Genomic DNA, 17,771 nt, shown 5'->3' with positions numbered 1-17,771 from the left:
AACTTTTATTTGCTTCTTTTATTTAGCATTCAATTCACATTTTTATAGTATCTAATATGTAAGTTTCCAATTTTAATTTTTTAATATGTTCAACAAAGTTTTGTTAATTTCTGTGTCTAGTAACTTCATTATCTAGATACCCTGTGGATAGTTTCTATTATCTGTTCTCTTGATTTTTGTTCACATGATGTTATTTCCTTGCTTAGTTTTTTGTCATTTTACAGTCAGAAAATACTAAGAAAAACAAAACTATAGAATCAATTTGAGGCTATGATGTTATTATTTTCCTCCAGAGGTCTTTATTGTTTAAAACTACAAGCATTAGTGATCTCTGTGCAGCTAAATCCATGTTTTGCTATTGATATTATTTAAAGCTTGGCTTCAGTACCTTGGGAGCTATTCCATATTTGGATTAATGTGTAGTACATGGAGGTCCAACCAAAAGTAAGGTAGAGATTTGTTAGACCTCTTTTGCTGAGGAGAGCTCTGGAGCCCAAGTTTTGACCCCCTGATGTTGCAAGCTTTCCTTTCTGAGAATTAATAGATATCCTGAATAATGTGTTCACCTCATTTCTTCTGGAACTTAATCCTCTTATTCTGTAATACCATTTTAGTTCTTAAATGCCTTCAGCAGCTATGTTTATATTTGTTTTCTCATTACCTAGTCCATTGTTACTGTAAACAGAAAGCCTTTGCTACATTTTCTATTTTCCCCTTCTCTTGTCTTCTTTTGACTTATTTGGTATTTTTCCCCTCATTTCCTCTTTTGTCTCAGTCTTTTGATAGTTATATACTTTATTTAGTGGTTACCATAGAAATTATAAAATATACTCAATTTATCTCAAGTTAATTGATATCTTTACCTCAAATTTCCTGACTTATATGTGTTTGTTTTTCAGGATTTTAAATGTTTTTTGTTTTTGTTTTTGCGGTACGCGGCCCTCTCACTGTTGTGGCCTCTCCCGTTGCGGAGCACGGGCTCCGGACATGCAGGCTCAGCAGCCATGGCTCACAGGCCTAGCCACTCCGCGGCATGTGGGATCTTCCTGGACCGGGGCACGAACCCACGTCCCCTGCATCGGCAGGCGGACTCTCAACCACTGCGCCACCAGGGAAGCCCTTAAATGTATTTTTATTTAACTCTTCAAGCTGTACATTATGGTTATTTTATACAGTCAAAGTTTGATCATATTTGCCCATATTTATTGCTTTTATGCCTGTTGCTCTTTTTTTCATTTAAGATCTTGGATCTCTTTCCTTCTTCTGATATAGATCCTTTAAAATTTCCTCTAGTAAAATAACTAGTTTGTGGAAGATAATTTTTCTGTAAATGTGCTTACTTAGCATTCATTGTTAAATCATAATTTAACTGGGTGTATTTTTCTAAATTGAAGTTTATTTTCTTTCAGTAATTCATAAATATCATTCCGTTACTTTTTTACTTTCACTGTTGCTTTAAGAAGTCAGCTGTGTTAAATTTCGGAAACTTTGAGGGTATTTTCTATGTCTTTTCAAGTATTTTTTTTCTTGTTATTCCTGTTATGAATTTTTATTCTGATGTGTCTAGGCATGGATTTCTTTTTAATTCATCCTCTTAGGGTCTGATGCAATTATTGAATATGTGATTTTCACTTTTAAATTTTATCTGTTAGCCATTATCTCTTCAAAAAGTTTTTTTCTTCCTCAGTTTGTTGAAACGCTACACATATATTAGATTTTCTGACTCTTGCCTCCATATTTCCTATATTCTATCTTTCTGTCTTTTTTTGCTGCCTCTAGTTACTTTCTATATACCTATATTCCAGTGACAAATTCTGACTTGCTGTTAATCCTAGTCATTGAGTTTTTAAATTTGAATTAATTCTGATTTTCACGTGGGTCTGGTTTTGCTGGGATTTGTTATTTCTGCTAACTCTTATTTATGGCATCTTATTTCTTTGTGTTTTTCATGTGATTTTCTTTTTTTGTCACCTGTTTATTTCCCTTGGAATTTAAGCTTTGTGATTATTCCTAGTTATGAGATTAAAGTTTGTTCTTTAGAGATTTTTCAGATGCCGAAGGACACAAACAATCTGGAATCATTTGTGCTACGTTTTTGGTGGAAGTTTTCTGATCACCATGAGAATGAATTTGAGTCATAAACCTATGGGAGAGTCAGCTTGTATTTATTATTTTAAAGGAGGATTTTTTTCCCCTCTTACTGAGATTTGAGATAGGTAGTTTAATTTCCTGTCTTCAGTTGGGTATAGCTGATTGGGGTCCAGGTTTACTCGGAATTGCCTGTCATACTTGCTTCCTATTGGTGAATTTTAAGTTTTGTTTCCTCAAACTGTGAGGCTATAGAAATTGATCGTCATATTCACCAGATTTAACAAGTTTTCTCGCACTGAAAACTGGCTTTACTGTTCTGCTTGCTTCTCTTTGCCTACCATATCTTTTAAGATTTTGGACTAAGAATTCTTTGCTTTCTTAACAGCTCATTTGGAAACATTTAAAAAATGTAATTACTGTTTTTAGTTATTTTCAGGGGTAAAGATCACAGTATCTGAGCAGAAATTTCTGGAAATGGAATTTTGTATTTTTTTCTAAGTAACTTTTAATCTAATCTATACAATTAATATATGCTTATTGTCTATAAATTATGATGTGAAATGATAAAATAATAAGCCATATTTCTACCATCCAGATATAGCCAGTATTGGTGAGCTTTCCAGATTGTTTTCCATCCATTTAAAAAATCACTACTGTAATATTGTTTTGTAATTAACTTTATTCACTTAATAAATTGTGAATAATTGTACATGTCATAATTTTAAAAAATATTCTAGGTGAATTTTTCAAGTAAATGATACTTGAGCAGAGATTCTGTCTATATCCTTTTTCTATTTCTATGAGGACACAACACAGTCTTAGGACTTGTAGAACGAGTTATGAGTTTTATATTACAAGTAAAGCTATTTTTGCAAAACACAGATTTTCATATTTCTTGTAGAAATGTGGAAACTATAAATGCTTTACATGTGTTAACAGAGTAGATACTTCATGCCTATTATTTCAGGAAATTAGAAAAAATTGTCACATATAACTATTAAGAAAATAAAACTCTAATAAGCATAGCTAACACCTGAATAGAAATTCAAAACTCTTTGAGGAATAACAAATATAAAATGGTAAACAAAATGTCCTCCTTTATGAAGGAGGCATATTTATGAAAAAATGTGATCAAAATAAGAAATCACTTGAATGAACATGATCTGTAACAATTCAGACAATGATGCCTACTTTTTCTATATAAATAAATGTACTTAGGGTACAGTTTAGTTAAAGAAGGTTTAGATAATTAGTTAAGTAAAGTTTAATTAAACATGAGACAAAGCTTAATAATACCTGTGATTATTAGAGTATATATAAGGAGATGTGCTCTAGGCATATATTTTATATTCTAATAGTAAAGTAACAGTTAACTTTTTAGTACTTCTTTTGAAATGATGCAGTCAAAACTTTATCACTACTGAAATAGAATATCAACTTGAATTTTTTAAAAGTACAGTGATTTATAAAGTAATCAATTGTTGAAATATATTAAGGTATTATAGAATAATCTTACGGTGATCAAAAATCATACACACGTGAATTACTCGTTGGTAACATTCATTTTCAGCAAATTTTCCTACAGTTTACTAAGATGGGACATATTTAAAAGCTCATGAAAACATTGCTAAGCAATAGAGCAGGAAATTATATGAAAATGTTTTGATTTCAAAGTTTTAGACTTCCTCATGCTGCAAATGATAAGATTATCTCATTTACAATTCCATCTCCCCCTAATAATTTTGTCAGTAATAATATTTTTGTTCAGTGATTTATAAAAAGGTGTGCTTTGATTAATCTATTTTAGGCAATACTAACTCCTCTATAAGAAAATAGAATAAATTAGGATATTTACACTTTTTCCAATCTTCTTTTCCCTTCACAATTTTTGTTTTTCACATCAGGATTTATGACATCAAATCAGGATTTATGACTCTATCTTATCTCCTCTAGCAGCATTAGATCTGTATGAAAAGGGGTCAATACCAGTCTTTTTTATGACAAACTGCTTCTTTCATCTTCTGCTTGTCTGGATTACATAGTTCATTAACTCTTTTTACATCTTATTTTTCAAAGAAGGACTAGTGGATGCTATATTCCCTGAATTCTTTCACATTCAAGAATATCTGTCAGTTGCCTTCATACTTGAATGAAAATATAGCTGTGCATTCTATTTTTAGGTCACATTTTCACTTGGTATTTCATGGACATTGCTTCGTTGCATTTTGATATTGTGTGTTGCTGTGGTTAAACTAGAGGCTAACTTGATTTTACTCCCCCAAAACTGGTTTCTGCCCAGATACCTGAATAACATTTTCTTTGTCCTTGATTAATAAATTTAGCAAGACGTCTTATTGTCAATAAACCCACATAAGTTTTTATCGTGGAATATAATATCCTTTTCAAACTATAGATTGTTATTTCTTCATTTATGAAAATTTTTGTTTTTTATATATTTGCAAACTTTTTTGGCTTGGTTCTATTTTTCAATCATGGATGATCCATATTTTGATTGACTTTATCTGTTATGTCTATTTTTATTTAATTAATGTAATCTTGCTGCTTTATCTTCTGCTTCTTCACATTTTGTTCTCAGTGTGATTATCTCTTCTTGTGAGCAACTCAATCTTTAGCTCTCTGTCCTGTACAACATTTTTTCTAAATTATTTATTAGTTCTGTCATGGTGTTATTTTGGTCCATTTGTTTACCTACATCTGTTATTTTAGTATCTTTGAATTCTTGTTACATTAAATTTCTGTAAATGTTCTTCCCTAGCCCAAAACATTTTCAAACATATTTTCTTCTTTCTCATGTTTTCTTCAGAGTAGGATCATTACTATATTAGTTATATACTTTGGTGAAGCAGAGTACCCCCAAATTTAGCAATTTAAAACCACAGACATTTATTACCTCCTATTTTCTGTGGATCAGGTATCTGGAATTGCCTTAGTTGGTGGTTCTGACTCAGGGTCTCTCTTGAGGTTGCAATGAAGCTATCAAACAGGACTGCCATCAATATCAAGGCTCAGTGAGGCTGAAAGATCTACTTTCCATCTCACTTTTCCCTTTAAACCTTTGATCTTAAAATCTAAGAGGTATGCCCCCTTGTCTATGTACCGTGTTCCCACACTTTGGCTATCTAACAAACCCTTCTGATGGATGACAGCATCAGGTTTTCTCATTTTTCTTCAGTTCAATAACCATTTGGTGATGGTGGTGGTCAGGAATAAATACAGAATAACAGTTCTATTCAGTACTTGCTCTGATTTTTTCAAATATATTGTTTTAAAAAATATTATACAAGAAGTGCATTCTCATTTAAAAATTTTAAAAATAGAGAAGTATACAATGTAAGCAGTGAAACTTGCTCTCTCTGCTTACCCTGTTCTCTTTCTTATTTTGCAGTAGTAACCACTGTTCACAGTTGCTTACAAATCAATCCAGACCTTGTTCTATGCAATACAATTAATAGATGTGTAGATTGAAAGTCAGGTATATTCAATAGCTAAAAGCCTATGTATGCAACTTAAGTTTTACATACAGTAGTACATCATGGGCATACTTCTATGTCAGACTACTTCATATTGAAGATTATACATACATATTCATTTGATAGATACTCCATAATTTATTTAACTATTCGCTACTGATAGACATTTAACTTTGTTTAAATAGTATGGCAAGGAATTGCTCTATATATTACTTCATAGTTGTGTGTATGTGTGTGTGTTAGTATATAATGGATTCCTAGAAGTAGAAATGCTCAGTCAAAGATTCCTTAGTATCTGAGGCTTGAAATCATGATAATTTCACTAGATTGGAATCTCTGATGGGTTGTTGAATAGATAAGTGTAACTTCTCTGTATATTGATTGGGATTCATGGTGTCTTAATATCTGAAGTTAGCTGATAAACTTTATTTAATTCCTCCTAGCCTAACATGTCACACACTGATAGTTGTTTCTTACATATGTAGGCAGCCCTAAGCTGGAAACCCGTGTGGCATGTTCAAGGGAACAGCCAGGAGGTCAGCATGTTAGAATGAACCAAGAGAAGGGGACAGTAGCAGAGGATGAGTTCAGAGATAGGGTTTCCATTTTAAGGACTTTGGAGGATCTTCTCTCCATTGTCAAATATCTAAAAATTAGTCTACACTCACTGTCTTCACTTCCACTGCACTGTGACTTTCATCCTGTTTACTCCGTGGATGCCTCTAGCAAAAGTCTTCGGCTGCTTCACTACTTGTCAAGCAGTGGCCTCTTCATACTCCTTTGCCCACCCTGGCTCACACAGTTGACCATATATAATTTAGTGTAAATAAAATTGCCTTTGATAATTGTAAAATGTACCTTTACTAATCACTCCCATCATCACAGAATCTCATCTGCCTTTTCCTCTCCCAATTGTTCTGCTTTATGTGCTATTTCCTTTTATTTTTAGCTTTTGTGCCAAATCCTTTACCTTTCTTCAGCATGTAACCTAATATTACACAGGGTAGTAACTATAGAGAACATATGTAGTCCAATATTCAATCTAATAAAATTTTCTAGATTTTTAATATCTTCCATGAAATTTTTTACAGACTTCCTCAGCATCTCTTTGCAGTGCTAACTATGATGACTTATTTAAACAACCTTCTCATTTTTTTTTTTTATGGCCACTGAGCTATAGTCTAGGGCTCCTCTGATTGTTTTTAGATTGGATTTTAAGTTTATCTGGGTAAAAAGGAGGCCACTTGTGAAAATCTTATAATACCAGAAGAATACACTAATATTTTATTGGTTTTAATACAGTTGTACCTACTTCGTTTGTGAACCTAAGGTAGATATTTCAATGGTAGAAAAATAGCATTCTGCAATTACATTCTGTAATTACATTCTGCAACAATCTTAACCAAGCATTGAAAATTCAAAGACCCTGGAATTGAATTGAAAACTGTTATTTTTTCAATGATTCCTCCCTCTCCCTTGTTCCATTGTCAATTGAAAATAAAACATTCAATGCCCAATGTATGACTTCTAGTATTTTGTTCAGTTTTGAAGTGATATATAATTGTCATTCAAAAATACATCTCTTAGGCACAAGTTTAAATAATAATACATTTTACACTTACACATTTTTCACCAGGAAATTGGGCTAAGTCTTGTAATTAGGAATATTGGAAATAAAAAGATGCAGTTATTTAGAAAAAAATTGAAACTCTAGAGTCTGGAAGAATGTATGATAAAGTGATCATGGCAATTTTTTTCTTCCAGGTGGCTTAGAATCGTTGAAAAATCTTCAGCAACTAATTGTGGACCATAATCAGTTAATTAGTACAAAAGGTCTTTGTGATACGCCTACCATTATATACCTGGATTGCTCACATAATCATCTTACTGAAGTTGAGGGCATTGAAAACTGTGGATTGCTCCAAATACTGAAGTTACAGGGAAATTATCTAAGTGAGGTAATTGCTTTGAATTAATTGATTTCTGTGATTAACACAGCATTTTTCTTTTGCTAGAAATATCACTCATACATTTTAAAAGCAGTTTTAACTTTTATTTTTACTTACCAGCTGTATTTGATTTCCAGTTTAAACTATTATATACTTTTCACTATTTAAAAAATGTTCAACATAATTACAATATCTTATAAGAAATCTAAGTTAACATTAGTTTTTTATAATACTAAAGTAATAAATCATAACTTTTCAGTTATGATTCAGTGTGTAAGTGGGACCAAGTTTATCTGAAATTCTAACTAAAATTTGTCACAAAGTACTAAAAAAATGCTAGCTATGAAAATCATTATTGGAAATTTTATTCATACTAAAATTCTCATAATATTATACTTTGATTTATGATATGCTGTTTACCAGAATATGTCTGTTGTTAGTTTTGGTAGGTTTTATTGTTTTAAATTTGGCTAAATGACAAAAATATTTTACTTAATATAAGCTAATAACCCAAATTTAAATATAGCTTCCATCCTTAGAGAATCATGTTCTTCTAAGAGAATTGCACTTGGATGATAACAGCATTTCAAGTGTGGAAACATTTTCTTCATATTGGCTGCCTTTACTACAAATCCTGAGTATCTCTCAAAACAGGTAAAAATATAATTTGCTTAATTAAGCTTAAATACAGTGAATGATTAACATAAATGTGTGATCTTCATAATAAGTAGAAAAGCTGTTAGGTTTTTCCAGTAATTCAAGGAATGTACATTACAATAAATTGGACATAAATTATAAATATAACTTCATAGAATTAAAAAAATTAAAGTGTATTGACATATCCTCAAATTTTAGTAGAATTTTAATTGTCACTTATCTTACTCATTTTGTTTCTTCTCAAAAATGTACTATGGAAATCTCTCAGGGCAGGTTTGTTTATATTTGTAAAGATATAGTTCTTGGAAAATACAGGAGGTAGTTAATTTAATTCAGAAGGATGTCTCATTCTCTCAAATGGTACTTATTAAGTCCTGGAAGAAAGATTTTTAATCTGCTCTCAACTTGCATATCTTTTTGTAACTGTTAAGATTGATTTAAATTTGATTTCCCTAAGGATATAAAGTAACACTTAAAAAAAAATATCTTAACATTAAGTTGAGATGGGTACCTGCCACAGAAGATCCATTTAAAACCACCAAACATCTGGATCTTTGCAGAGAATAACTGTCTAAAACCAAAACAGGAGCACAATATGTGTATGTCTCCCTCTGCTTAATATTTCATTGAGACCTATTCACCCAAATATGATTAATTTGTTCATCAAAGGCACAAGGAGTAGGGGAAAGGAACTATCTTTAACAAGAAGTTGCTTCTGTGAGTTATACAATTCTTGCAAAACAAGTGAACAAGACAGCTCAACGTTAACATATATGTACCTGTCCCCTCCCAAACATAGTTTTCTCTCAATCTCTGTCACAATAGTACTCATCTTTTTAGCATATATGTCCTAAGTGACTTAACTTCCACCTATTAAACTATTCTACTATTTGACAGATCAAAAACTGAATCTGTATTTTTAAATTCCCTCAAATTATTTTAATCACATCTAAAATATGAAAGTTGATTTGTCTTTAAAAGGATATTTACCCCGAACAACACTGTCAGATAATACTATTTAAGTAATTTGGGCCATCACAAACTTACTGGATCTTTTCACAGTATTTTTTAGGTAAGAAGTACAATTTCAATAGATATACTCAGCTATGCTTTGGACATATGAAGTAAATCACTCAGTAATTGACATATCTAGTATATTTTATAGAACTAGATCTCAAGCCACATTGATAAGCATAATAATTTTTAAAGAATTTAGAAAATATTTAAATCAAGAACATCTTTTGAGAAATAATACCTTTATTTCTTTGGACAATTTATGTCATCAAAGAAATATTCTGCTTTTAAAAATTAAAATTAACACTAGCTGATAGACTTTTACCCTATCAATATGATGTGCCTTGTTTCTCATATCAATCTGATATGACCAGGAATTTTATAATTTTATAATAAACTGGACTACTAAAAAAATTTTAGAGTTGATAACAATAACTGGGATACTTAAACCAAATAATCCATATTTATAATTTTGTTTGTTTAGCTTTATAACATTTGGATATATATTGAGGTGGTGTTTGCCATTTTAGGGGATACAAAACTGAGTACCATATGCCCTGACCCTCAAAAAAACTCTTAGATGTAAAATAACAATTTGTTGAACTTAGCTATATAAAAAAGTGGTGAAATTATTATATATGCTATTTTGAATTTTTAATAATACTGTCACTTATATTTGAAGATATTTTTAATGGGTCTCTCAAAGCTCTTTGCACAAGTAGCCTCCTACCATTTCCAGGAGGATGAAAGAATAAGTCCTGAGGACACCAGGGAAATGTGATTGATAGAAATGAACACATAGAGTAGTGAAATTATTTCCTAAAATCGTAGTGAAAAATTATCTTCAAACTTAAGATTTTTCACCATAAGCTAATATCATTAGCTGTAGAAATTACCCATTTTATGTTAAGCTTTTACATGTGCATTGACTTTTTAAGAACTATTTTAGGTTTGATAAAACTCAGGGTCAACAGATCTGGGTTTGAATTCTGAATCTACAACTTATCTGTCAGTTGACATTGATTAACTCTTTTCTCACTACCTGATCCTCAGTTTTTTCACTTGTAAAAGGGGTGGTAACACCTACCTTACCTATTTTATGGGATTTTAATGATTACCCAAAAGGAAAATGTATGTCAGTACATTTTGAAAACCTGAGAGAATTTTATAAATGTGATATTTGGATTTGTGTGTGGTATGTCTTTTAAATTGTATGTGTTTTTCTTTTAATTTTTAATAAATATTTTCATCACAAGGAAGAAATTATGTGCCCATATGCTTTTTTCCAACAAATGAAATACATATAAAGAATGATACTTAGTACATATTGTTTGAAATACGTGTTTCATCCTGACTTCTGTTTTAAATTTTCATTAGGACATGTGACTGTTTTAAGTTTTTCTCAGCGGAGTTCTAACTGGAAGACTTTCCAGCTTCATAAGCCTTTCTACTTCCAGTGAAACTCTAAGTAGGAGCAGAAAGTGGAAACTATTACCCATTGGCTGCTCATTGTACAAATCTTTTGCTTTTTGTCGTCTTTGAAATTTATATCTTTTTTATGCCCAGGGCTAATGTGACAAGGTCAAATGGTATTAGGTTTTCACTAATGTCCTTTGTCTTTCTGGTTTGAATTTTCTTAGAAAAAATATACACAGAATGTCAGTAAAAGGAAAAGTTCTAGAGGTTAAAATAAAAACGATTCTACTATTAGGTTTCTACCATCCTAGTGGTGAATAAATAGCCAGTTTTCTTGATTAAAATTTCCAAAAAGGAGCATGATTCTAAAAGCATGGTTATCTGAAAAGGCAAAATTTCGATATTATGAAAAATATGTGGTCAAACCAAATATTTCTTCACCTGAAGAAATACTTTATTTTTGCAAAGGGAATTTTTATTTTTAATTCTAAAACTTTACTGGTTATTTTTAGTTAATGTCTTCATATAACCTATATGTTACCAAATATTGCCATATAACTTATTGGTTAAAAACATGAGATATTCTGAAAAAAGAAAAACTCATTATCTATTAATCTTTCAAAATCCATTTAGTAGGAGGGTAAAGATTTAGCATTAGAAATATACTAATGGTAAAAAAGAAATAAGAATTTTCTTTTAATAAATACATTTATTATAATTGTATTTTCACTTAAATAACTTAAATTTCTTACTTGTAGTAATGATCTAGAATGCGTGAATAGGAAATCTCACAAAATTAGGACTTGAATGCACTAATTACATATTGACAAAGTTTTAAGTTTCTTTTTCAGTGTACATGTGACATTTCAGTAAATTTTTTATTAAAGAGTGTGTGTACAAATAATGAACTGTATATGCAAATGTAATGGCCAATATTTGATAACTTTTTCTTTTATTACCTTGGATTTTTCCCCTGGAAATTGTTTTTAAGAAGCAGTGTTATATAGGTAGTGTAAATAGTAATATTGTACTTAGGATTGGCTACAATCAGAGAGGTCTTCCAGACTCCTTATTTAGTCTGTTTTATCATCAGTAGCATCTTCTGTCTCTCTTCTAATGCTGAACAGGATAATACAGGAGAGGAGTTAATGTCAGTACAAGGGTTGGCTTTGTGCCATGAGGCTTCCAGTCACAGTATTATCCTGTAAGCTTCTGATCTTAGAATAATAGTACTTTTTTTTTTTCCTACCATGGCAGGGTGTTGGTAGAAATAAAGATGTAAAAATCTCTGCCAGGTAAACTGGAGGGACAATATAAAAAAACCAAGAAAGTAGAAGTGGAAACTAATGCATACTTTTTTTTTCTTTTTTGTACCAGAAATACTTATTTAGTGGAAGTATATTTTGAACATATATGGATCTTCAACATTTATAGAGGGGATTAGTTCAGATTAGTTTTGTATTTGTGATGAGAATATATTTTATACAAAGTAATTTTTATTTTGTTTAAAGATTTAGATGAACTAGCTTAATTTTTATTGCCAAATAGCTGGGGTAATGTGATATTATGTAATAAAGTAAGTGTAAATTTGTCTTAGTTGGAAATGTAAATCAAACTAAAATTAATTTTCCCTTCATAGCTTTTGTTACCAATAAAGTGAGTATTTTCAGTATCACTTATGTTCCTTGTTTGAATATGGGGTCTTAATGACAATTGTATCTTTGAAAATGACAGAAACTTTTAAAAGTAGTAGAAAAGTTTATTATTATTAGAATTTGAACATGCTTGTTTTAATAATGAGTATTAATTTTAAAAATTAGTATATTTCTGCCAAATTTAAGTTATTCTATCAATAGAAAACAATTTCTATTATGTGTTCCTTAAATGCATATTTCCAATTTAAAAATAACCCCAGTGTAACCTTGTGCACTTACAGGACTTATAATACTTTTAATCTAGTAAACGAAACCTTCTTTAAATTAGAAACAAAACTAGTGACTCTAATTAAAGTTATATTGTTAAAAAGTAAAAATACATATTTTTTATGTTTTTACCTCTTAATGGTTTGTTAAATGTTTGAGCCAGAAAAAAAATACATAGAAAGTATGAATTCTGTGTAAATTTGGCCATATGCAAAGATAAAACAATAACAACAAAAAACCCATTTATTTTTATTTAAGTACCAAGTACACATTAAGCTTCATGATAATTATGATTGATACTAGCAATTCCATGATAATTTCTCTTTAGAAATAAATCTTTCATTATAGAATAAATACTTAAAATCTTATAATTACTGCATTTTAAATAAGTATTGTTAGTAAAGATTATATTATTGTATTCTATTGTGAAAATGCAATTGTATATAGTTATACATTTCTGCCAAATTTATAATCTATAACATTATATAATTGTGTTATATAAATATATAATTACATCAATAATATTAAGAACATTCCAATTTAAAATTTTTATAAATTTCATTTTGGTTTTCAGCTTGACAAAAATCATACCACTTTTTCATTTTGTTTCTTTGGAAAAGCTAGATGTCAGCAACAATTGTCTTTCTGGTAAGTTTATAGTAATGTATAATAGTTTTTTAAATAATAGGCTTTTGAGTTTCTGTTCCAAGTATGGTAAGGCGTTGTTTTGGGTAGATGAGTTAATGGCATTTACAAATAACATATCTATACAAAATGGTGTAGAGCAGGAAAAATTTCCTCTCCCTTCTCAGGCTAAGCCTGAGAATTAAACTGATGTAAGTCAGATAAACAGAAAAAGAGAATACAAGTTATAATTGTTTTTTTTTTTTTTAACATGTACATGGGAGTTCTCACAAGAAAATAAAGACCCCAAGAAGCAATCAGAGTTGAACTTACATAGTGAGCTGGACAAAGAGTAGTAAATTGTGAGAATGTGATGAGGCAGAGGGGCTTGGGCTAAGGTAGTTAATTGGATGGAAAAGTGACTAGGAAACAAAGGCTAGTTTAACAGGTTTGTTTGTATACATATCTCTTGGCCTGGACTTCCTGTCCTTGTGATAAGAATGTCCCTTTGCTTCTGGTATAGGTCGAATATCTTTCACATAGGAATTTAATCTCCTGCTTTGAAGAAAAAGAAGGAAGGTCAGAGGGCCCTTGCATCTGCTCTTTTTTAAGTGCCTTTAACTCAAAAAAGTCAAAATGCCAGAATGGCGTACTGAGGTGCTGTGTATTCTAAACTCCTTCAAATGTGTGGTGAAATAATTTAATTAAAAAATTCTCTCCACTTTTAAAATCATATTACTTCCATATCTTTCTGGTAAACCTGGGGAAATGTCAGAATTATATTCCTATTTAAAATTCATATATATTTTACCTATGAAATCAATAGCCTAATGAAGATAAGTAAACAAACTTGTTGACTCCTAACCAGACATCCATTAAAAGTTTATTAAATTAAAAAATGATGAATTGATTTGGTTAAACAGTCCCTCCCCCCAAATTTCCCCATCCCCATTTTCAGCCAGTCCCCTCATAGAGACAATCACAGTTCTAAATTTGTCACCATAGGTTAAATTTGACTGTTGTACATCTTTGTATTCATGAGATCAAATAGTATTTGCTTGGCATTCATGTGACATTCCACCACATCAGTTGTTTAGTTGTTTGTAAAGGTAGTCTTTTTTTTCTGAAGTGTAGTCCTTTGTATAAATATATTACACTTTGTCCATTATCCTGTTTATTGATATTTTAATTTTTTCCTGTTTGAGGCTACTGTGATTACAAAGTTCCTGTGGAAATTCTTGTACAAATATTTTTGTAAACACATGTTTTCAGTTCCCTTGGGTAAATGTTTAGAGTGTAATTACTGGATAATAGAGTAGGTGCATGTTTAACTTTATAAGAAACTGTTAAAACTGTTTTCCAAATAGTTGTAACATTTTATTTCCCCGCTAGTGATGTGTAAGAGTTCCAATAGCTCCATTCTTACAGGGTTTTTAGTATTTCATTGTGTTATCTCATTATGGTTTTAGTTTGCATTTCCCTGATGGATAATGATATTGAACCTCTTTGCATGTATTTATTGATGATTTCTATATATTCTTTTGTGTCTATTCATGTGTCTTACCATTTAAAAAATTTAGTATTTGCCTTTTATTGATTTCAATAAATTCTTTTTATATTCTGGATGAAATTCTTTGTCAGACATGTTTTGTGGATGTTTCTCCCAGTCCCTCTTTTACCTATTAATTTTGTTAATGATATCTTTAGATGAGCAGAAGTTTTCAATTTTGGTGAAACTTTATTATTTTTAATAGTTTTTGCTTTCTGTGTCCTTTGTAATATTTTTCTACCTCCAGATTGAGATGATTTTCTATGCTTTCTTACTTTCTTGTAAGAAAGTAAGAAGTCTTATACTTTAAGTTTTTACTTTTAGGTCTGTGATCCACCTCAAATTATTTTTTATGAAAGGTTTGAAGTAGAGGATGAGTTCAGTTTTTAATATGGATATTTAGTTAACTGTTCCAGCAACATTTGTTGAACGAACTATTTTCATCATTGAATGACTTTGATGTCTTTGTCAAAAAATTGATTTACATTTTACCTATGTTGGGATGTGTCCCTATTAACTGATTTTCTCTTAATGATGTCATATTTTCCTATTTCTTTTTATGTCCAATAATTTTTAACTGTATGTTGAACATTGTTCGTAGTACAGTTTGCTGAGTCTGGCTGTTGTTGTCTTCCTTTTAAAGGGTATTAAGTGTAATTCTGGCAGGCAGTTAAAGTATTGGTGGATAATTTTGTTGATGTCAGACTTAATTTCATTCCCTCCTAGGACAAGTCATTTTAGTTTTCACTTCTCAGTGCATCCCCCTACCCCAGGGCATTGTCTTTACTCCTAATGCATGTTCTTTCTGGATTTTAGCTGAATCTCTGAGCTATTCAGTTGAGTCTCATCTGACGGGGCTGAAATTCCAATGTCTTTCACTGCTGCATGAACTATAATGTCATCATTCGGCTGTTAGCCTGATAGCAGGTTATCTCTGCTAGGTTTTTCAGAGTGTTGCCCTGCCTGTAACTCCTAGCACTCCAAGGACCTGCGGCAAATCCTCACATAGACTTCTTCCCCCAATTTCCTCCCCGGAGCATATGCACACACAGCTTCTTCCCAGAACTTTTCACCATAAATTCCAGCTTCACATCTAAACTTTGCCTCCTCACTCAGCAAAACAGCCTCTTTGCTTGGTTTCTACTTTCTTGCTCTAAGGTAAAATGCATTTAGGCAGAAAACCATTGTGATTGTCAGCTCACCATATGTGTTTCCCTTTTCTCTGAGTGAGGCTTAAAAACAGGTGCTTCATGTTTATTGCTCAGTTTTATGATTGTTTTCTGTGGGAGAGTAATTCTGGTATAAATTACTCTTAATGTATCCTAGATTGACCTACTATTTTTACTTTTGAAAGTATAAATATAATTCTGTTTAGGCATACGTTCAATTTTACCACTATCCTATTACTTTTGATTTTACTTTTTTAGATTTTGTGTTTGCAATCTGGGGCAAACTGCTCTAAGCCCTTTGCATACATTATCTCATTTAATCCTCACCCTATGAGATAGAGATGAACCTGAATCATCAAGCAGTTGTATGATTTGCATAAATTCACACAGTGGCTAAATGGTAGAAATATGTATTTTGATAGCAGAGTCTATGTTCTTAATATGGTCTCCTTTTAAAAGCATATCATATTCCGCAAAATAAATATTTTTTGTTGCCTTTCTTTAATAGCTAACCCATAAATAAAATTGTCATTGATTTATGATTATTTTTCTTTATCTGTGATAACTTTCATAATAATTTTTGTTTTTTATTTTCTATAGATCTTACAAGTGCCCTAAGGTGGTTTGATGCATGCTTTTCTCTCCATGAATTGTCTCTCACTGGAAACCCACTTCTTCAAGAAATAAACTGGAGGTAAAGAAACAATGTTGCACCCTATGTACATACTTTATTATAGTTGCAGAGAACACAGTTCCATGAAAATTGTTCTGTGTATACTAATTACTTGGGAAAAGTTAATAAAAAATAATTTAAAAGATATTCAAATCAAAACAGTTTTGAAAAATACTTAAAAAATATCTTCTACCTAAAATCATTTTTGTACATGTATGAACTAATGCAAATTTGAAATGACAATTTTGATCCATACCATGGATTATGTGACACTTTTAGTATGATGTCAACTTAGGTTTTGTGTTTATAGAAAAGACATTTGCTGGGAATTACTATTTTTTTTTTTTTTTTTTTTGTGGTACGCGGGCCTCTCGCTGTTGTGGCCTCTCCCATTGTGGAGCACAGGCTCAGGACGTGCAGGCTCAGCAGCCATTTGATTTTGTTTTATTTTCTTAACAGAGAAAGTTGGTGTCTGTTAAAGTATGTGTTATAAGTATATATGAATTCATGCCTCTATTTTGAATATTGCAGTACCTAGATGTAAAAGAAAAAAAAATTTTGTGATTTTTTTTAAAAAATTTTAATTTTATTTATTTTTGGCTGCATTGGGTCTTCATTGCTGCATGTGGGCTTTCTTTAGTTGAGGCAAGCAGGGACTACTCTTTGTTGCAGTGCGCGGGCTTCTCCTTGCAGTGGTTTCTCTTGTTGCGGAGCATGGGCTCTAGGTGCGCGGGATTCAGTAGTTGTGGTGCATGGGCTCAGTAGTTGTGGCGCATGGGCTTAGTTGCTCCATGGCATGTGGGATCTTCCTGGACCAAGGATCGAACCCATGTCCCTTGCATTAGCAGGTAGATTCTTACCCACTGAGCCACCAGGGAAGTCCCTTGATTGTTTTTTTCTTTTAATTTTTTTTTTTTTTTCTACAGCAGGTTCTTATTAGTCATCAATTTTATACACATCAGTGTACACATGTTAATCCCAATCTCCCAATTCATCCCACCACCACCCCTGCCCCCCTGCCACTTCCCCCGCTTGGTGTCCATACGTTTGTTCTCTGCATCTGTGTCTCCATTTCTGCCCTGCAGACCAGTTCATCTGTACCATTTTTCTAGGTTCCACATACATGCGTTGATATACGATACTTGTTTTTCTCTTTTGACTTACTTCACTCTGTATGACAGTCTCTAGATCCATCCACGTCTCTACAAATGACTCA

At 31.5% G+C, this 17,771-nt stretch overlaps 1 protein-coding gene across 1 annotated transcript in view; it reads left to right on the top strand.

The window, feature by feature from the left end:
• Window positions 1-17,771, top strand: part of LRRIQ1 (leucine rich repeats and IQ motif containing 1) — a 178,283-nt gene that overhangs the window by 42,950 nt on the left and 117,562 nt on the right. Inside the window, 4 exon segments of the mRNA XM_032644164.1 lie at window positions 7,347-7,540; window positions 8,058-8,185; window positions 13,115-13,188; window positions 16,483-16,576. Of these exon segments, the coding sequence (XP_032500055.1) occupies window positions 7,347-7,540; window positions 8,058-8,185; window positions 13,115-13,188; window positions 16,483-16,576 (490 nt within the window).

This window comes from Phocoena sinus, chromosome 10, assembly GCF_008692025.1.
Source record: "Phocoena sinus isolate mPhoSin1 chromosome 10, mPhoSin1.pri, whole genome shotgun sequence".
NCBI lineage: Eukaryota > Metazoa > Chordata > Mammalia > Artiodactyla > Phocoenidae > Phocoena > Phocoena sinus.
The sequence above is the reverse complement of the archived record's forward strand: the minus strand, read 5'-3'. Positions and strand labels throughout refer to the sequence as shown.